The 22,877-nt window shown below is 43.4% G+C and overlaps 1 protein-coding gene across 3 annotated transcripts in view; it reads right to left on the reverse strand.

The window, feature by feature from the left end:
* Positions 1-28: 28 nt before the first annotated feature.
* Positions 29-22,877, reverse strand: part of LOC123995370 (brain-enriched guanylate kinase-associated protein-like) — a 61,817-nt gene continuing 38,968 nt past the window's right edge. For 2 of the 3 annotated variants that reach the window (XM_046298922.1, XM_046298925.1), the window contains 5 exons: positions 13,599-13,760; positions 13,061-13,127; positions 7,508-7,615; positions 7,126-7,206; positions 29-3,901 (listed from right to left, as the gene is read on the reverse strand). In XM_046298922.1, the coding sequence (XP_046154878.1) occupies positions 2,393-3,901; positions 7,126-7,206; positions 7,508-7,615; positions 13,061-13,127; positions 13,599-13,760 (1,927 nt within the window). In that variant the 3' untranslated portion in view covers positions 29-2,392. Of the gene's footprint in view, positions 3,902-7,125; positions 7,207-7,507; positions 7,616-13,060; positions 13,128-13,598; positions 13,761-16,065; positions 16,288-22,877 lie in introns of all 3 variants that reach the window. The other variant, XM_046298923.1, reaches the window with a different exon arrangement.

Raw genomic sequence — 22,877 nt, forward strand, 5'->3', positions numbered from 1 at the left:
CACTAAAACAGTTGAGGCAGCCTTGGCGCATCAAAATGCGTAGTTTGTGCTTTATTAGGTTAAAGGAAACACAACAGAAATATAGAAACATGCATAATGATGTGATCGTAACAAGCATGCAGTTGCTTGATGGGGGGTGTGAGAATGAGAATCTGAGGTAGAGTGGGACAGGAAAACTTATCCAAAGGTTATAGAGAAAAAATAGTATCAACGGGTAGGACAAATGTTTACATCTCAAAAGAAGTCTATTGTTAACAAAATAATACCTACATTGAACGGTCTCTTTAAGTGCTCTGGATATTTTAAAATCATGTCAAAGCAAAAACTGAATGAGTGGACAGAGCTGCACTGAAATGGATTCAGCCTAGGGGCATCTATATATTTTTGTAAAAACACCTATTACTGCAACTTTAACCCATTCCCCAGGCCCTTTACTGTATAGTGCTGCAACCTTAACCCATTCCCCAGGCCCTTTACAGTATAGTGCTGCAACTTTAACCCATTCCCCAGGCCGTTTACTGTATAGTGCTGCAACTTAACCCATTCCCCAGGACCTTTACTGTACAGTGCTGCAACTTAACCCATTCCCCAGGACCTTTACAGTATAGTGCTGCAACTTTAACCCATTCCCCAGGACCTTTACAGTATAGTGCTGCACCTTTAACCCATTCCCCAGGCCCTTTACTGTATAGTGCTGCACCTTTAACCCATTCCCCAGGCCCTTTACTGTATAGTGCTGCAACTTCAACCCATTCCACAGGCCCTTTACTGTATAGTGCTGCACCTTTAACCCATTCCACAGGCCCTTTACTGTATAGTGCTGCAACTTTAGCCCATACCCTAGGACCTTTACTGTATAGTGCTGCAGGGCCTGGGGAATGGGTTAAGGTTGCAGCACTATACAGTAAAGGGCCTGGGGAATGGGTTAAACTTGCAGCACTATACAGTATAGTGCTGCAACTTTAACCCATTCCCTAGGACCTTTACTGTATAGTGCTGCAACTTTAACCCATTCTCCAGGACCTTTACTGTATAGTGCTGCAACTTTAACCCATTCTCCAGGACCTTTACTGTATAGTGCTGCAACTTTAACCCATTCCCTAGGACCTTTACTGTATAGTGCTGCAACTTTAACCCATTCCCTAGGACCTTTACTGTATAGTGCTGCAACTTTAACCCATTCCCTAGGACCTTTACTGTATAGTGCTGCAACTTTAACCCATTCCCTAGGACCTTTACTGTATAGTGCTGCAACTTTAACCCATTCCCCAGGCCCTTTACTGTATAGTGCTGCAACTTTAACCCATTCCCCAGGCCCTTTACTGTATAGTGCTGCAACTTTAACCCATTCTCCAGGACCTTTACTGTATAGTGCTGCAACTTTAACCCATTCTCCAGGACCTTTACTGTATAGTTCTACAACGTTAACCCATTCCCAGGCCCTTTATGGTATAGTTCTACAACTTTAACCCATTCCCCAGGACCTTTACTGTATAGTACTGCAAACATTTACCAGGATACCCCATTGGTCATACATATTTTACTCTGCATAAATGCAGCACAGTTTTCAGCCTGTGATTGACAATAAACAAATCTATAATTGTAGTTTAGACAGTCCTCTGAATCTTCAACATTCTAAGGACTCTATTCAATCCACATTGCGGAAGTTCAGCTTTAAAGCGTGATTGAAATTTAAAGGCAATGTTCTCTCTTTAAGGGAGGCTGCATTCACGCTAAACGCTGTATATGTCGGGTCAATAGGAATTCACCTTTACATTTCTATGGGGGAATCTTTAAAGATTGAATAGAGCCCCAAGTATCTCTCTTTGATTGGCAGATGCTCTTAACCAGACATATTTACAATGTGTTGCCCACACCTGATTGAATTGTAGTAATTTCTATTACATTTTTGATGTTGTAATGAAATATATTAATATATTTCAACAGTTACTTTAAATGTTTCCTTTGTCTACAAGCTCACTGTGCTTTGTGTACAGCACATGGAACAACTGGTCTCTGGTACCTCCAAAGACTATTTTATGTACCAAATGTACCAAAGGTAGCTAAGTATTTTCCTATAGTCCCCACTCATTTGGCACAGTAAGGAATTGTCAATTCACCTGACCCAGACAAACTTACACCTTCATTGTAGTGATGCGAACCACTAGTTTGTCCGTTTTCACAGCTGTGGCAACAATCTGATAAATTCATGCTTAATTACTGTATCTTCCAACTGTCCTTTCAGAATGGATGTCCTTAAACTGAACAACTGGCTAGCCTCACACTAATCAATATGTTTTGCTAGATTCACCAAGACTTCTTACCTCACATCCCACCAGGGAAAGAGATGGATAAAAAGAGAGAGACCAGTAAGTCAGAATACCTTCTTCTCTCAGTTCAGAAGTGTTCCATACAGCTGGGCTTTGGTGAGACTGTCCTTTCTCGAAAGTCCCAATGTGCCAATATTGTGATACTGCGGTGGAGGGGGACAAGGTGGTGGCGGGGGCGGTGGTGGACTGCCCTGGGGGGGCGAAGGGGGCTGCATCTCGGACTGGTAGTGCTGCAGTTCGGCAGCCATCTCCAGGGACCTCTGGTTTAGGGACTCATTGGAGCTGTTGGGGCTGATATCCACGTACTCCTTGGTCTGTCCCGCTCCTCCAACTCCTCCCCCGGCCCCCGCCACATCAAAGCTGCCCTCCCTGTTTTCGGGGCTCCCTGAGTGGTAAAGGATGTGCTCCGACTCCTGGCTGTCCTCCTTGGCCCGGTAGAGATGGGTCTGGTGGGCCTGCTGGTTGTGGGACTGATGGGACTGACGGAGGCCCCCCACAGGGCTGCACTCGGGGCTGGGCGTGGAGAAGCACACCGGGGGGTCCATGATGGGTCCTACCCCTCCCTGGTAGTAGTCGGGCCCCTCCTGGAAGCTGCTGTAGAGGGGTCCAAGGCGGATCTTGGCGGGCCGAACTGAGAAGTGCTGCTCAGAGAAGCTGTAGGGCGAGGCCCGACCGGGCGAGCAGTACGAGTGGGAGTTTAGATCCTCCGCGCTCAGCTGTCTCCAGCGGCCAATCGGCTCCTCCTCCTCTGGTGCCAGCGTGCTGCCACGGCGGCTGTCTCCGTAGGCAACGCTTGGTGAGGAGGAGGGAGGGAGGGGTTCGTAGGGCTCGCTGAAGCACGAGGACATGGTGCGGCTGTAGACGGGTGAGCTGCCGTTCTGGTGGTGTGCTCCACCATGATCGCTGGCCTGCTGGAAGACAGCGTGGACCTTGGCGAAGCCTCCACCGCTGGGACTGTCCTTCTCCCAGGAGGAGTCGCTCTTCCTCTCATAGTCTCCCCCATCCCTCCAGTCCATGTAGAGGGAGTGGTGGTGAGGAGAGGAGGCTGTGCTGCTGGGAGGGCCATTGCCTTTGTTGTCATCTGAGCCCCCTCCGCTGAAGCTGGAGTAGGAGCTGCCTGAGGCGGGGCCCAGAGAGGTGGGGAACTTGGCGAAGCACTCCTGGGAGAAGCCAGACCTCAGCCCCAACAAGGTACCCTCCTCTGGGTTACTGTCCGTGGAGATCTGGGGGCCATAGAGCAGCTTCCTCTGGCTGTGGACGTCCATGCTTGGCCTGCGTTCACGGTTCTGATCGACCGGGCAATAGAGGGCTGTGTCACTGCTGTACAGGTCTGACTTGTATGCTGCCCGGAGGCCCAGGCGCTCGTCTCTGTCCAGGGTGTCCAGGAGGAAGCCTTGGTCCTGGGGCTGGGGGCTAGGCGAACTGGAAGCTTGGCTGCCGCTGCAGGCCTCGTCGGGCTTCCCCAATACTTTGGCGATGACTGAGGCGGGGACGGAGTCAGCGTACACGGTGTGGCAAAGAGGTGAGCCATCCATGTGCATGGTCACTCGTTCCTGGAATTCAGCAGGCAACTGAGAAAGAGAGAGAGAGATATAGAATATTGTGATAAAGTGACCAGTGGTGAGAGAGTGCAAAGTTCATGAAAGATGTAAAAAAGACAGAAAATACAAATATTATTTTAACACATAATGGCACCATATGGAGAACAGACAGGAATTCAACTTTAAACCATAACCTGAAGTTAAAAGGTGGAACGGTTGTCGAACAAACAAACAGTGCATTCGGAAAGTATTCATACCCCTTTGACTTTATTATTTTTTTTGTTACATTACAGCCTTATTCCAAAATTGAACTACACACAATGGCCCAAAATGAAAAAGAAAAAACAGGTTTTTATACATTTTTGCAAATGTATAAAAAAAGCCCACCAGATATCACATTTACATAAGTATTTAGACCCTTTACTCAGTACTTTGTTGAAGCACTTTTGGCAGTTATTACAGCCTTGAGTCTTCTTGGGTATGACGCTACAAGCTTGGCACACCTGCTGCACAGCTATTTTCAGATCTCTCCAGAGATGTTCGATCAGGTTCAAGTCCGGGCTTTGGCTGGGCCACTCAAGGTCATTCAGAGACTTGTCCCAAAGCCACTCCTACGTTGTCTTGGTTGTGTGCTTAGGGTTGTTGTCCTGTTGGAAGGTGACCCTTCACCCCAGTCTGAGGTCCTGAGCGCTCTGGAGCAGGTTTACATCAAGGATCTCTCTGTACTTTGCTCTATTCATCCTTGACTCCATCCTTGCCTCAATCCTCAATCTGTCCCTTCCACTGAAAAGCCTCCACACAGCATGATGCTGCCACCACAATGATTCACTGTAGTGATGCTTCCAGGGACCTTCCAGACATGACGCTTGGCATTCAGGCCAAATAGTTCAATCTTGGTTTCATCCGACCAGAGAATCTTGTTTCTCATGGTCTGAGAGTCTTTAGGTTCCCTTTGGCAAACTCCAAGCGGGCTGTCATGTGCCTTTTACTGAGGTGTGGCTTCTGTCTGGCCACTCTACCATAAAGGTCTGATTGGTGGAGTGCTGCAGAGGTGATTGTCCTTCTGAAAGGTTCTCCCATTTCCACAGAGGAACTCTAGTGCTCTGTCAGAGTGACCATCGGGTCTTTATTCATATTTTTTTACACCTTTTTCTCCTCAATTTCGTGATATCCAATTGGTAGTTAGTCTTGCCCCATCGCTGCAACTCCGGTACGCACTCGGGAGAGGTGAATGTCGAGAGCCGTGAGTCCTCCAAAACACGACCCCACCAAGCCGCACTGCTTCTTGAGACAATGCTCGCTTAACCCAGAACCCAGCCGCACCAATGTGTTGTAGAAAACGCTGTACACCTGGTGACCGTGTCAGCGTGCATTACATCCGGCCCGCCACAGGAGTCACTAGAGTGCAATGAGACAAGGACAACCCGGCCGGCCAAACCCTCCCCGAACTCGGACGACGCTGGGAAAATTGTACCCCGCCTCATGGGTATCCCGGTCGCTGCTGGCTGCAACACAGCCTGGGATCAAACCAGGATCTGTAGTGAAGCCTCAAGCACTCCTGTGCCACTGGGGAGGCCTCTATTTATCATTTTTTATAAATTCCCCCCAAAATCCTAAAAACCTGTTTTTGCATTGTCATTATGGTGTATTCAATTTTAGAATAAGGCTGTAACCTAAGGAAATATGGAAGAAATCAAGGGGTCTGAATACTTTTCGAAGTCACTGTACATCATGAGATCATTAGTTTGATATTTTTACCGAGGTTCTATTCTTCTGGGCAGCTCTCGATGCAAACTGAAATGCACTAGAAACCTGTTGCTGCCACCTCTCCATTGCAACAAGAATTAAGCCAATTGCAGAACGTTATCAACATGAATCTAGTCAACTATCACTAGTAAGAAGGTAGTTAATTATAGCTGCATTGGCTAATAGGAAGTTGCATCACACTTTCACTTTTTATGTAAATACCCAATTACCATGAGACATTTCGTTGTCAACACGTACAGTGAGGTCTGTAATTATTGGATCCCTGATAAAGATGGCAAAAAAATGTGTATAAAATACATAATACAAATACTGAGTTATATTTTATGCACATTTTTTTTTGAATGTCAATTATTTTATACCAACATCAGAGAAAAACAAGTATTAAAAAAAAAATCAAAAAGATAGGAGTCATTGGATCCTCTGTTTTCAATACTGCAACACCGTGTTGCACCACGCCATCAGTGATTGTTTGATTACTTTCCAGCCCACAAATAAACAGGATAAAAGACATAAGTAGGAATATAACCTTTGTATATATCCGAGGTGTCATCTGTTTATTGTTTTCACTCCACATAGGAACAACACACACACTCATATAGGCCAGTGGAGGCTGCTGAGGGGGGGACGGCTCATAATAATGGCTGGAATGGAGCAAATGGAATGGCATCAAACATGGAAACCATGGAAACCACATGTTTGATGTATTGGTTCCCATTGTACTTATTCCGCTCCAGCCATTACCATGAGCCCATCCTTCCCAATTAATGTACCACCAACCTCCTGTGATAGAGTACACACACACATATGAACACACACACCCCGCAGGGGACTCATCACTAGTTTATTATGTAACTGATAAATCGTGGTTGCATTGATATTTCCATTCCGTCCTCATTGTGCCAAATGTGATAAGGCATTTTTTTAATGGTATAGGCAACGTGCCAGCTTTGGAATCTGCTCTTGCCATGCTGGCCGGGCACGAGGCCCAGGGCTAATACAGTGGAAAGCCTTGCCAATCCGCCCTGGCACTAACGCACTGATTAATTCTCACTTGTTCCTTTGCTGCTGGGCAACAAAAGTAGCATGGGCACTGTTGGGCACACTCAAATAGAGCCGGTCCTGTATGTATGTATATCTATCTTCCATCAATTACTCACCCACCTGTCACATAGTGCAGCTACAGCTTTCCATTGTTAATCCCTGTCAAACATTTGCTTCATTAGCAATCCATCAGTGGAGTAATCATGATTCAGACTGTTGATGTATTGGAAGTTTAGAACTGCATGAGCTTGTGTGAAGAGCCCAGGTTTTAGCCCTTAACCCTTTGCTCATGCATTGATCGACGTGAACGGATCAAGACTCATGCATATACTTGCAGCCCTGCACATCGTGCCCATACCTCAAATACTCAAGGTATTTGATACAAAGCTAAGTCTAAATTTGAACCCAGTTGGTCTGATTGGTAGCGCTGTTGGTGGAGGACTCACCTCAGAAAGCTGGGTTCTATAATGGGACTTGTTGCACTGGAGCAGCTGGGCTGCCAGGTTACAGTCCTTCCTGTACAGGTCCTATAGGACAGAATGTGTTACACTGTGTTAGAAGAAAACATGCTTTAAAGAGTTCATCTAAAGAACACACAGCACTGACTTAGGAGAGGAGCCAGAACCGGGACTTGTACTCAGGACTGTCTCAGTGCAACACCTTCGCTATTTCACAAAGTAGTCATAACCTCTTGGCGAAGACGCTATAGGTGATGTATACTAAGGTCGTTACAATACACTTTGAGGGTTGGGACTACACTTTTGATGACCTCTACATCTGACCTCATAGTGTGTTGATAGAGAGAGTCCATACTAGCAAGGCCCTTACATTGTCCTCTTGTAGTTTTTCAATGGTCAGCTTGGCCTCCATCAGGTGGTTGTTGAGCACGATGATCTCTCTGCTCAGGGCTCTCTTCTCGTTGTCATGGTGCTGAGACTGAGGAAAACAAAGACTCATGTCAGACTCAAATCAGAATCACATTGCAAATACATTATTGTTTTTTCTTTGATTTCATGTAATGTAGCTAATTCCCACTTGGTTTGGAGGGCTGTGGGGTCAGATGAGATTTGCTGTGCCTCAGAGAGTAAATTAGATTGAGGATGGGGGAGAACCCAAGCCAGATACCATATCATGAGTAAACTGCTTAATTGCTTACACATAACTTAAAATGTTCTAAAAGTATTCAAGTGTAATTCTCTATGCCCCAGATCACACAGGACACAGACTGAAGCAGAATTTTCTTGCACTTGCTAGGAATCTCTGGCACTGCCTGGTATCAAGATGGTTGCATTTGGCGAGATCCTGATTAACGTTGGAGACGTTGGATTGTTCCAGAAGCTTATACTGCTTGGACTATGTCTGCAAAACCTCATATTCCCAGTCCTATTCACTAGTTTTCTTTTTGTCCAGACAGGCTCTGGCCGCCACTGTAACACTGACTGGACCCTCAGAGCTGGTGCTAATCTGAGCAGTGAGAGAGAGCTGAATCTGACCGTGCCCCGGGAGCAGCATGGAGCTTTCAGTAGGTGTCTGATATTTAACCCAGTGGACTGGGACATTAACACCATCAGGGAGAATGGATTCAGACCCTTGAGTGCCAGAAGGGATGGTTCTACGACCAGACACTATGAAACCACCATAGTCTCCAGTTTTGATCTGGTGTGTGAGAAAGATAATTTAGTTGGAGTCGCACAAACTATGTTTATGGCTGGTATTGTTTTTGGTTCCCTCTTTTTTAGACCCACTGCTGAATCGAACGGTCATAGACAAACAACTCAACTACCTGTGGTGCAGGCCTGTCTTACTGTGATGACAGGCCTGTCTGCAAACCTGTACGTATACCTGGTATCCCAGTTTATACTAGCGGCTGCCCTAAGAGGATATTGAATCAACAGCACTGTATTAGCCACTAAATGGGTTGGAATGACCAGGCAATCCTTTGCCTCCTAAACTAGATGTTTGCTGGTGTTGGACAATGTGTCCTGGCTGGTTTGGTGTGCCTCATCTGGGACTGAATAATTACTAAATTTGTGATGTTGGCACCAAAGGCACTCTTTCTCATTTACATATGGTTTATTCTGGAGTCAGCAAGGTGGTAACTTGGTCGGGAGAAAACCAAAGAAGCTAATGAGTTGATTCTTAGAGTTGTAGCAAACAACAAACGCAGAGTTTTAGATACTCTACTGGAGGTGACTGAGGTAAGGAAAATACAGATACTCTACTGGAGGTGACTGAGGTAAGGAAAATACAGATACTCTACTGGAGGTGACTGAGGTGAGGAAAATACAGATACTCTACTGGAGGTGACTGAGGTAAGGAAAATACAAATACTCTACTGGAGGTGACTGATGTAAGGAAAACACAGAAACTACTGGAGGTGACTGAGGTGAGGAAAATACAGATACTCTACTGGAGGTGACTGAGGTGAGGAAAATACAGAAACTACTGGAGGTGACTGAGATGAGGAAAATACAGATACTCTACTGGAGGTGACTGAGGTGAGGAAAATACAGATACTCTACTGGAGGTGACTGCGGTGAGGAAAATACAGATACTCTACTGGGGGTGACTGAGGTAAGGAAAATACAGATACTCTACTGGAGGTGACTGAGGTAAGGAAAATACAGATACTCTACTGGAGGTGACTGAGGTAAGGAAAATACAGAAACTACTGGAGGTGACTGAGATGAGGAAAATACAGATACTCTACTGGAGGTGACTGAGATGAAGAAAATACAGATACTCTACTGGAGGTGACTGAGGTGAGGAAAATATAGATATTCTACTGGAGGTGACTGAGGTAAGGAAAATGCATAAATGAGGCATAAAGGTTCTATTTGCTTCACCTGTGCTAAGAAATTATTTCCTTATTTTATCTTTTGCATGGTTTGCATTAATCTTTGGCTACTTCTGCCTCTCTGTAAATGCTGGTAAATTTGGCTTGGACATCTTTCTGGTACAGCTGATGTTCAGTGCTCTATCTATTGGCCATGTACCACTGGTGCATCCCTACAGCAGTGTTCAGCAGCCTGTCATTGACTGATGGGGCTCTGGTCTTCCTGCTTCCTGAGATCTGAGAACAGAACCACCCGACTACTGATGAGGCTGAAGGGAAAAGGAATGTGAACATCATGAAGGCAGGAATCTGAATATGAAAGTGGATCATAGTAATGGTGGAAGATTAACCAAACTGTACTGTAGATTGTTTTTTTTGTTTTTAAATCAGGTTTTTCCCTGGAACATTCCAGTCTAATCATGTATAACAAACAATAACTTTTTTTAGTGGAACCGTCTCACATTGTAGACTAAATATTGTTCTGTTGAGCTATATACCTAAAAGGTTTCAGGAAGAACCATTTTGGATCCAGGTAGAACCCCTTTGGCTTCAATGTAGAACCATTCCACAGAGGGTTCTACCTGTCACCAAAAAGGGTGGTATGGGTGCAGCCGAAGAACGTTTTCGGAACCCTTTTTTTAACCCTCCTGCTGTTTTCCGGTCTCTCTGAAAAATGTAGTTCATTTAATCTGATTGTCATATAAGGTTCCATGACTTTGTCCACACAGGGCATCTGAACACACAAAATACATGTTGATGATTTTCATTACATTTTGGGTGTTTTATTTAACTTTTGTACACCTGTGGTATGACCGGTCATTAGAAATGAATGGGTGAGACTACAATTGGTGTATAAAATTGAGTTCAGGCACATGCCCATTCATCAGATGGATACACTTCCTCTCCCAGACCCCCACATGCATGTGTGTTTGAAAACACACACACACACACACACACACACACACACACACACACACACACACACACACACACACACACACACACACACACACACACACACACACACCTCACTCCCCTTCTTGGCTTCCATGGCAACCCCCACAGGAACCTTTCCCCAATAGAATCTTTCCCCCACGGGAACCACACCTGTTGGCATTCTCACAAACAATCGCAACATTGTTTTCAATAATATATAGAACTTTTCTCGCAGCTCTGGTATATAATGCTATTTTGAGGCCTTGTTCACAATTCATTCTGTGGCAGCACAATGACCAAACGATATACTGTATGTGAGACTCTTGTTCATATATTTGATCATGACACTGGTGAGGAGGAGAGAGTCCTTGAGTAGTGAGTACCTTTGTTGGGTCATTCCGCAAAATGAGTACCTTTGCTTCCCTTTGATATATTAAGTAGGAATTGTCCACAAATATTGGATTTTACAAGCCGAAGAACGCTGTTATGTGAACCCGAACTCTTGTTTTAATATGGTGAAATAATAATTTTTAAATGTGTTTTTCAAAAGAAACATTGAACATCTAGTAGTCAAGTCATAGTGGAAAGGGAGGTGAGCGGGTTTTACTCTTTTTGGCCACTTTCTGGTGTTTTGTGGTGGAAAACTGAGTGGGTCGAGCATAACATGTCAACTCTGTTACCCATAGATAGACAGGCTCAAAATTTTGTAGCAATAAATAAATAAAATGTGAAGCTTGCATTCAATTGTCCCTCCCTGTTGCACACAACACACTTCCATTCCCCCTATCACAAGGGGATTTATGGCTGATTTAGGATGAAATTGTCAACCCTGTTACGGTAAACCCTGTTACGGTCCGGTCAACCCTGTTACGGTCAACCCTGTTACTTTATTTGGCACTTACAATAGTATTTTTTTTAAATCACCTCGAGATTGGAAAAGATTGTGGTGTGATTTTATTTTGGACATCAGAGCAATGACGAGGAAATCCTATTTGAGTTGGAAAAGGATACTAATATGTTAGGAAAGATATACAAATCCTCGCAGAGAGCCTATCCAACTGAAAATATAAACTATTGGAACCAAGACTTAAATAGCAGAAAAAACTGACATTGGCACAAGATGGAGGGAGATTATATAGTCATGAATTGTCCAAGAGACAAAATTCACAAATCCTACAGTAGAATGGCAGTCAGGTCTTAAGTGTAAAATGAACAATGACTGAACAATTCAATCCTTCTGGGAGTGCTATGAAGTCCAACAGTTATGGGCAGAGTTAGAAAGTTGGCTTTCCAAAGTTTTACAGTTTAAGATTACTTTTAAATCAGTCTATCTGCATATTTCAAAACATGACTTATGAGGGGGCAGTGAGATACCCATGGGTAGGACTATACTTTTCTCGTCAATCATTTTGAAAATACTTTTAAACTCCATCGTTAAGACAGTAGATAAATCAAATGCATTATTATTTAAATATTGAAAAAGCGTTGGTTACAGAGAGAGATAGAATAGTGCAATTTGAGGGCATAATGGCATAGAGTGTTACATACACTGGAAACGCCCAAGGTATGAAGAATGAGAGTCAAAGTTGGAGACAAATGGGATGGGTATGGATGCTGTAGAAACATGTGGTTTTGAGCAGCTGTGATGTCATTGATGTTTGTTGGAATTTGTGTGCTTCTCTTTATTGTAGGTTATATTTTGTTTGACATTTTTATTAAAGCTTTTTTTTAAAGAGAAAGAGAGACTGTTGACGTTTTTTTTTTCCTATCGAACTGCAATAAATTCAGATCAGGGGTTTGTGAAGTGTAAAAAAAAGTTAGTCAATTATCTACTGAGCACAGGATAACTACATCATCACCCTGGTAACCCCTAAAGAGGGAGCATCTGAGCTGAATAGACATACAACTGATAAGGATTCACGGCTTAACATCCAATAAAAAAATACATATGCATTTTGATAAATGATTCAGTCCCTCTACGTTCCATGAAACAAAGACCCTCTCCACTCCCCCTCGCTATCAGCCTGTAACATCTTAAAGTTCCAGCTCTTTGTGATCATGATTATCTTTTCCTTAACAGATTTAGAGAGGGAGATATTCAGCTGTCTATTCATAGCGAGGAAGAAGACACATGATGATCGTACAATGCTGGAATGGCAGGATGGTTAATTCTATCCTTCCTTTTGCCATCTGACAGAAGATGTAAGTCGCAAGGCTAGCTCAGAACAATGGGGTTGCTCTCCAACTGCCATAGGAAGGAGGACAGGCTATTGAAATAGGCTGCAATTAACGTCAGTGGTACCAACAGCTAGTGTATTCAAATTCAAATCCATTGCTCAGTGCTTTTCATTGCCTTTTCTAAAGAGTAAAGACCACTGCTTGCTTAGAGGTGTGTGCATGCACACGCAACTACAGGTGTACACAACCATGCACGTATGGGTACATATGTGCGTGCACACACACAACACGCACACACAAATATGCACACATTTATGCCTGGACACACACCTACAGGTGTACACAAACATGCATGAACGTTTTCGCACACTCAAACACAAGCACATACATGCACATGTGCGCACACACAAACACATGCACACTTCACTTACATTTCTATGGATCTTATCCTCCAGGTCCTGGTTGATCCTCTGCAGTGCTGAGTAGCTGCTTTGTATTCTACCAGGAGACACACAATGACACTGGCTTACCAACTCACACTATTAATAATTGAACACATTCTGCACCCTTTGGATTAATGATGTCTATGCTATGTGTCCATCATGATAATGCATTCCTGTGTTAGTTTTAGGGCTTTACCTTGATAGGTATCCTGTGTTAGTTTTAGGGATTTACCTTGATAGGTATTCTGTGTTAGTTTTAGGGCTTTACCTTGATAGGTATCCTGTGTTCGTTTTAGGGATTTACCTTGATAGGTATTCTGTGTTAGTTTTAGGGATTTACCTTGATAGGTATCCTGTGTTAGTTTTAGGGATTTACCTTGATAGGTATTCTGTGTTAGTTTTACCGGCTTTACCTTGATAGGTATCCAGTCTAGTATATTTATCCAGTCTGACATATTTCCAGACAGAAAAGCACAAAATCAATAGAATGTGATTAAAAAAGGTGTGGTTATGTGGTTAGGAATACCTGCGTAGTTTGTCGGTGAACTTGTCGAGTTCCTCCTGGGCACGGCGTAGCTCTGTCTCCAGGTACTGTCGGGTGGAGTCAAACTCGCTCTCTAGCAGCTCCAGCTTGTGGGTGGTGTAGGACAGACGCTTTCGGAGGTCCTCTTTCTGTTCCTGCAAAGAGCTGTGAGGGACACAAACACACACCAGGCATCAGACATAGTGAAAGACATATTACTGGGGTAACTTCATGTTATATTATATGCATATATTTTATATGTTACATTGAGTATAAATAAGATGGAATGGGAGTCTTGTGTGATGACCCATGAACAATATACATCATACAGTGGTGATGAAAACGTTTTGAATTCTCAAATCATATATTCTATATGCACTTAAAGAATATAAAGCTCAGGCTGCCTTTAGCTTCCAGTAACATTCAGCTCTAGTACCTAATACTTTACAACCTTGACACATAGCACAGAACACCACCACCATAATCAGCCAGAGTGGTTACAGTGACTTACAGGATCACTTTAAACAAAGACTTTGTCACAAATGGGACCCTATTCCCTATGTAGTGTACTACTTTTAGCCAGAAGTCTCTGGTCAAAAGCAGTGCCCTATAGAGAATAGGGTGCATTTTGGGACGTAACCTACTATGAAATATGGCTCTATGATCTGTGATCAATCACAGGAAAAGATTTAGACGGCTTGGATTCACTGAATAGTGATCCCCCATGTGTAATTCACTGAATAGTGATATCTCATGTGTAATTCACTGAATAGTGACCTCCCGTGTGTAATTCACTGAATAGTGATCCCCCATGTGTAATTCACTGAATAGTGATCTCCCATGTGTAATTCACTGAATAGTGATATCTCGTGTTTAATTTACTGAATAGTGACCTCCCGTGTGTAATTCACTGAATAGTGATCCCTGTGTGTAATTCACTGAATAGTGATTTCTGTGTGTAATTTACTGAATAATAATATCCCATGTGCAATTCACTGAGTAGTGATCTCCCATGTGTAATTCAATGAGACAGCACAATGTGGACTATTTATAAAGCCCCGGCACAACCTGAGACCCAATCTAATAACAAGTAGGTGTGAGAAGTAAAATACATGTATCCCGCTCCCCTTTGATGGGTCTGAGTTTCCATGGCAGGCTAATGGGCCTGTATTGATGGACAGATGGAGGAAGTATGGAAATCACTCTATCTGCTGGGAGATCACCAATAACAGAGAGCGAGGGAGAGAGAGAGAGAGGGGGAGAGTGAGAGAGAGGGAGAGAGCGAGAGAGAGGGAGAGAGCAAGAGAGAGAGAGAGAGAGAGAGAGAGGGAGGGAGAGTGAGAGAGAGAGAGAGAGAGAGGGAGAGAGAAATGGAAGAGAAGGAGATAGAGGTGAGAGATGTGGCCACTGTGCTCTCATCCCTCTATCTCCTTAACAAGATCATAGAAGGAGGAAGAGGTTGTGAGTAGAGGCCAAATCTAATCAAATGTATTGTCACATACACGTATTTAGCTGATGTTATTGCGGGTGTAGCAAAATGCAAGAGAAACGTAAGAGGATGAAAATGAAGATGTTTCCTTTTCAAGGTGACGTCCCTTAATTAAAAGGGCAATCCAATTATCATTTCAATGTTTTGGGGGGTTTTAATCCTGGAGATAATATCTTCAATTAAACTGAATACAATGACAAATTACATGAATTCACCAGAACGACGCAAACACATACACACAAATGCTCCAATCCACATTCCAAACACACACACTCCTACAGAACACAGACAAAACACAACCACCAAAGCCCATGATACACATGCAACAAGGTTTCAGATTCCCATTAAGGTAAGCAGAACGTGCTTACAGGTTTACAGAACAGGTTAACATATGACTGAAAACGAAGCTGTTGCTGCTGAGATCAAAAATAAATGAAAGAAGGTACAGTAAGTGGAGTGATAATACTGTTATTCCCTCCTGTGTTTAGTATTACTCATCTCCAGTTGACCTTTCTACTTGCTCTAAGTTTCACACCTAACACGTTTATGACTAAATGGAATAACAATATCCTAATATTTGAATATCATCCCATTCTGTAACCAATGGTTAGTAAAATGTTTTTTGGGGGGCACTGTTTGAATTCTTTTCATGCTACTGTATAACAACCCCCTTGCCAGGTACTAACAACACGATGCATGGCTCACCACAGGTGTTTGTTACATGACAATAGAATGAGTTTATCAATCTCCCAATGGGAATCACACATTAGTGACCTCTGGAAACGGCAGCTGAGTCACACGGTAATGAGTGTTTTCATTTAGATGGTGGTCGGCTGTGAGAAAACAATGAGGCATGATAATGATTCTGTTAGGAGGACGGACGTTCGAGTTGTTCACCACCACTTGACAAAGATGGGGAGGATGAAATGAACTCAGTGGGCAGATGGAGGGATGAATAGCTTCTGAAATGTTCTCTCTTACCTCTTTTTCTGATGTTTACTGCCATTTCGGGAGACTTTTAGGGCCGTTTTGCCGATATATATCTTTTTCATGTCTGCTGTGTTCGCTCCCTCTCATGTGTTTTTGTGTTTCAAATGGTTAGTGGGAGTGCATCTATTTTTCTGGGCAGAGGTCATAGGTCAGGTTGGTTAAGTTTGACCTGTTGAGTGAGTTGTCTGAGGGAGTTGTCTACCTGTGTTGGTCCTGTCAACAGAGCAAAGAGACAGTTCGGCAGCCATTAAAAAACATTCAAACCAGGGGCATAGGCACGTGTGGGTTTGGGTGGGCTCAGGCCCACCCACTGGGGATCCAGGCCCAGGTAATCAGATTGAGCAACAAAAGAATACACTAATATATATATATATATATATATATATATATATATACACAGGATATGTACATACATATATATATTTTATTCTCTCCTTGTCAGTGTTTCAAACAGGAGATTATTTGTATTTTTACCTTAACACACTACAGTACTTGACTTGGCCAGGAGCTCACCGGAACTGAGTAACGGCACCTACAATTTTCTTCTGCTTGAGTTCCTGAACCTCCTATATAATATTAGCTCAAAAGTATTGCGGAATTCCTGCACCTAAAATTAAACATTCTCGGCACCGAAATGAGTATCGGCACCTACAGTTGAAGTCGGATGTTTACATACACCTTAGCCAAATACATTTAAACTCAGTTTTTCACAATTCCTGACATTTAATCAGAGTAAAAATTCCCTGTCTTAGGTCAGTTAGGATCACCCTTTATTTTAAGAATGTGAAATGTCAGAATAATAGTAAAGATCACATCAGTAGTTTAGATACACTCAATTAGTATTTGGTAGCATTTCCTTGAAATAGTTTAACTTGGGTAAAACATTTTGGGTGAGCTTCCACAAGCTTCCCACAATAAGTTAGGTGAATTTTGGCCCATTCCTTTTGACAGAGCTGGTGTAACTGAGTCAGGTTTGTAGGCCTCCTTGCTAGCACACGCTTTTTCAGTTCCGCACACACATTTTCTATAGGATTGAGGTCAGGGCTTTGTGATGGCCACTCCAATACCTTGACTTTGTTGTCCTTAAGCCATTTTGCCACAACTTTGGAAGTATGCTTGGGGTCATTGTCCATTTGGAAGACCCATTTGCGACCAAGCTTTAAGTTCCTGACTGATGTCTTGAGATGTTGCTTCAATATATCCACATAATTTTCCTCCCTCATGATGCCATCAATTTTGTGCACCAGTGCCTCCTGCAGCAAAGCAGCCCCACAACATGATGCTGCCACTCCCGTGCTTCACGGTTGGGATGGTGTTCTTTGGCTTGCAAGCCTCCCACTTTTTCCTCGAAACATAACAATGATCATAATGGCCAAACAGTTCTATTTTTGTTTCATCGGACCAGAGGACATTTCTCCAAAAGGTACGATCTTTATCCCCATGTGCAGTTGCAAACCGTAGTCTGGCTATTTTATGGCGGTTTTGAGCAGTTGCTTCTTCTTTGCTGAGCGGCCTTTCAGGTTAAGTCAATATAGGACTTGTTTTACTGTGGATAAAGATACTTTTGTACCTGTTTCTTCCAGCATCTTCACAAGGTAATTTGCTGTTGTTCTGTACTTTTTCCACCAAAGTACGTTCATCTCTAGGAGACAGAATGCGTCTCCTTCCTGAGCTGTATGACGGCTGTGTGGTCCCATGGTGTTTATACTGCATACTATTGTTTGTACTGATGAATGTGGTACCTTCAGGGGTTTGGAAATTGCTCCCAAGGATGAACCAGACTTTTCTCTTTGGTCTTGGCTGATTTCTTTTGATTTTTCCATGATGTTAAGCAAAGAGGCACAAAGTGTGAAGGTAGGCCTTGAAATACATCCACAAGTACACCTCCAATTCCACCTCCAACTGATGTCAATTAGCCTATCAGAAGCTTCTAAAGCAATGACATCATTTTCTGGAATTTTCCAAGCTGTTTAAAGGCACAGTCTACTTAGTGTATGTAACTTCTGACCCATTGGAATTGTGATACAGTGAATTATAAGTGAAATAATCTGTCCGTAAACAATTGTTTGGAAAATGACTTGTGTCATGCACAAAGTAGATGTCCTAACCGACTTGCAAAAACTATAGTTTGTTAAAAAGAAATCTGTGGAGTGGTTGAAAAAAGAGTTTTAATGATTCCAGCCTAAGTGTATGTAAACATCCGACTTCAACTGGATTTCAATCCAAGTCAAGTCAAGCACTGGCCTATACATGCATACACCGTCACATGGAATTCAAAGCAACCAGTAGGGAGGGGTGGGTAAACAAAAAGGATATACACTCAGTGGCCAGTTTATTAGGTCAACCTATCTAGTACCGGGTCGGACACCCCCGTTGCCCCCATAACAGACAGAATTTTTCAGGGCATGGAAACGTTTCTCAATGAGTATCAAGGGACCTAACATGTGCCAGGAAAACATTCCCCACACCATTACACCACCAACCTGTACCATTGACAGCAGGCAGGATGGGGCCATGCTGCTTATGCCAAATCCTGACGCAGCAGGAACCAGGATTTGTCCGACTCCTCAATTGTCCAGTGTTGGTGATGTCATGCCAACTGGAGCTGCTTCTTCTTGTTTTTAGCTGATAAGAGTGGAACCTGGTGTGGTTGACTGCTGCAATAGCCCATCCGTGACAAGAACCAATGTTGTTCTGCAGCGTTATTTGCCTGTTTGTGGCCTGCCTGTTAGCTTGCTCAATTCTTGCCATTCTCCTTAGACCTCTTATCAATGAGCTGTTTTCTCCCACAGGACTACCGCTGACTGGATGTTTTTTGTTCATCGCACCATTCTCGGTAAACACTAGACACTGTCGTACGTGAAAAGCCCAGGAAGCCGGCCGTTTCTGAAATACTGGAACTGGCGTGACTGGCGCTGATGATCATACCACGCTTAAAAGTTGCTTAAGTCAATCGTTTTTCCAATTATAGTTCAATCAAACAGTAGCTGAATGCCTCCATGCCTGTCTGTTGGCTTTATATAGCAAGCCATGGCCACGTGATGTGACTTACTGTCTTTCGGAGCAAACCACTTTCGTAAACAATGCGGTGTACCTAATAAACTGACCACTGAGTGTATTTTGACAATAATAATTATACATTTTATTTGGCTGATGGCTTTGAAGACACTCAAGGACATCTTACACCAAATCTAGTGCTGTACATAAAATATATTTAATTTAGGCCGATGTAATGAATTTGAATTATGCTTGATCATATATTTTTTTAAATGGCTCCTCAATTTTAAAGTAATGGGAGGGTTAATGCAAGTCACTTCGCACTTATACCATGTACAGTAAACAGTAGCTATTGCTGTGTAGACTAGGCTACACAGTGTAGGCTATTCACCGTTAGCTAGCTAGCTAAGACTCACTAGCCAACTTGGTTCGAAAAAACAAGTCAAATGTCTGAACAAAGAGACTGTGTATTGAAGAGGATGTTGGAGCATTTGCCAAGTTATTTGATATCAGTGATTTCGCCTTGAAGGGCCTCCAGTGACCCTTTATATCAATCACTGATTGCATTAATCTAATGGAGGGCCTTAAAAACTGTTTCAGGACATTCAGAGACTACAACACTGTTTTTATTCAACACTTTTACAAATCATGAAACATGCTTCTCTAATTCGACCCCCTCCACTTCGACCTCCTCCCTCCTCCACTTCGACCCCCTCCTCTTTGATCCCCTCCACTTCGACCCCCTCCCTCCTCCACTTCGACCCCTCCACTTCGACCCCCTTCACTTCTACCCCCTCCACTTCGACCCCCTCCCTCCTCCACTTCGACCCCCTCCACTTCGACCCCCTCCCTTCTCCACTTCGACCCACTCCACTTCGACCCCCTCCACTTCGACCTCCTCCACTTCGACCCCCTCCACTTCGACCCTCCTCCACTTCGACCCCCTCCACTTTGAACCCCTCCACTTCGACCCCCTCCACTTCGACTCCCTCCCTCCTCCACTTTGACCCTCTCCCTCCTCCCACTTCGACCCCCTCCACTTCGACCCCCTCCACTTCGACCCCCTCCCTCCTCCACTTCCGACCCCCTCCACTTCGACCCCCTCCACTTCGACCTCCTCCACTTCGACCCCCTCCACTTCGACCCTCCTCCACTTCGACCCCCTCCACTTCGACCCCCTCCACTTCGACTCCCTCCCTCCTCCACTTTGACCCCCTCCCTCCTCCCACTTCGACCCCCTCCACTTCGACCCCCTCCACTTCGACCCCCTCCCTCCTCCACTTTGACCTCCTCCACTTCGACCCCCTCTCTTCTCCACTTCGACCCCCTCCACTTCGACCCCCTCCACTTCGACCCCCTCCCTCCTCCACTTCAACCCCCTCCACTTCGACCCCCTCCACTTCGACCCCCTCCCTCCTCCACTTCGACCCCCTCCACCTCGACCCCCACCACTTCGACCTCCTCCACTTCGCCTCTATCCTTCAGCTGAGACATGAACATCAGTCCAGTGAAAAAATATATCTATATTTATTTTTCAATTTATGCTCCAATGTGCCTTGCAAGTAATAGACTATAACGACTGACATATTACCAGCTTCATCATTCAGCCTAGCTTGAGACTAGAGTTTTGAAATATAAGGGAACTCTATGTTATTTATAACAAAGGGTAGGCCTACATGAAGAAATTCACGCCTCTCTTATTATATATGAAAATAGGCAAATGCATGAAACAACGTTTATTTCCAGTCAATGTAAATAGCCCATGCACTGTCCCTATAAGCTACTCAATTAATTTATATCACAGAATACATTGTAGGTGTACTTGATCTCCTGCATTGTGACTCATTAATTTGTATTTGTATTTATTATGTATCCCTATTAGCTGCTGCCCCTTACTGGGGTCCAGAAAAATTAAGGCAGTTTATACTGTACAATTTTAAAAACATTACAATACATTCACACTCAGGCCCCTACTCCACCACTACCACATACAGTATATAGTGTACAAAATCTATGTGTACATGTGTGTATAGTGCATATGCTATCGTGTTTGTGTGTGTGCATGTGTCTGTGCCTATGTTTGTGTTGCTTCACAGTCCCCATCTGTTCCATAAGGTGTTTTTTAAATCTGTTTTTAAATATAATTTTACTGCTTGCATCAGTTACTTGATGTGGAATAGAGTTGCATGGACTCATGGCTCTATTTTGTACTGTGAGCCTTTCATAGTCTGTTCTGGACTTGGGCCTGTGAAGAGACTTCTTGTGGCATGTCTTGTGGGGTATGCATGGGTGTCTGAGCTGTGCGCCAGTAGTTCAAACAGACAGCTCGGTGCATTCAACATGTCAATACCTCTCATAAATACAAGTGGTGAGGAAGTCAATCTCTCCTCCACTTTGAGCCAGGAGAGATTGACATGCATATTATTAATATTAGCTCGCTGTGTCCATCCAAGGGCCAGCCATGCTTCCCTGTTCTGAACCAACTGCAATTTTATTTTTGTGGCACCTCCTTTTTTTTGTGGCACCTGACCACATGACTGAATAGTAGTCCAGGTGCAACAAAACTTGGGCCTGTAGGACCTGCCTTGTTGATAGTGTTGTTGAGAAGGTAGAAACTTGGGCCTGTAGGACCTGCCTTGTTGATAGTGTTGTTAAGAAGGTAGAGCAGCGCCTTATCATGGACATACTGCTCTCCATCTTAGCTACTGTTGTATCAATATGTTTGACCATGACAGATTACAATCCAGGGTTACTCCAAGCAGTTTAGTCACCTCAACTTGCTCAATTTTTAGTTGAGGTTTAGGGTTTAGTGAATGATTTGTCCCAAATACAATGCTTTTAGTTTTAGAAATATTTAGGACTAACTTATTCCATACCACCCACTCTGAAACTAACTGCAACTCTTTGTTAATTCTTAGAACTACCCCTCCCGGATCAGGGAGAATGGTCATCAACAACACTAATTAGCATAACGCAACGGACAAAACATCTTACTAGAAAATATTCATATTCATGAAATCACAAGTGAAATATAGTGAAACACAGCTTAGCCTTTTGTTAATCACCCTGTCATCTCAGATTTTGAAATGATGCTTTACAGCCAAAGCAAGACAAGCATTTGTGTAAGTTTATCGATAGACTAGCATAGCACTATGTCCAGCTAGCAGCAGGAAGCTTGGTCACGAAAATCAGAAAAGCAATCAAATTAAATTGTTTACCTTTGATGAGCTTCAGATGTTTTCACTCACGAGACTCCCAGTTAGAAAGCAAATTTTCATTTTGTTCCATAAAGATGATTTTTATAGCCGAAATACCTCCTTTTCTTGTTCACGTTTTGTTGAGAAATCCACCGGAAATTGCGGTCACGACAACGCAGAAAAAAAATACAAATTATATCCATAATATCGACAGAAACATGGCAAACGTTTTTTATAATCATTCCTCGAGGTGTTTTTCAATCTATTATCTATTGTTTGGGTCGGCAGGGTAGCCTAGTGGTTAGAGCGGTGGACTAGCAACCGGAAGGTTCCAAGTTCAAATCCCTGAGCTGACAAGGTACAAATCTGATCTTCTGCCCCTGAACAGGCAGTTAACCCACAGTTCCTAGGCTGTCATTGAAAATAAGAATTTGTTCTTAACTGACTTGCCTAGTTAAATAAAGGTTTAAAATATATATATATATATATATATATATATATATATATATATATATATATCAACTGGGACAATTGGCTTTTCACTAGGAGCGAGAGGAACAATGGCCGCCTTTAACTATTAGACACAAATCACTCTGAGAACCACCGCTG

This window comes from Oncorhynchus gorbuscha, linkage group LG14, assembly GCF_021184085.1.
Source record: "Oncorhynchus gorbuscha isolate QuinsamMale2020 ecotype Even-year linkage group LG14, OgorEven_v1.0, whole genome shotgun sequence".
In the NCBI taxonomy this organism is placed as follows: domain Eukaryota; kingdom Metazoa; phylum Chordata; class Actinopteri; order Salmoniformes; family Salmonidae; genus Oncorhynchus; species Oncorhynchus gorbuscha.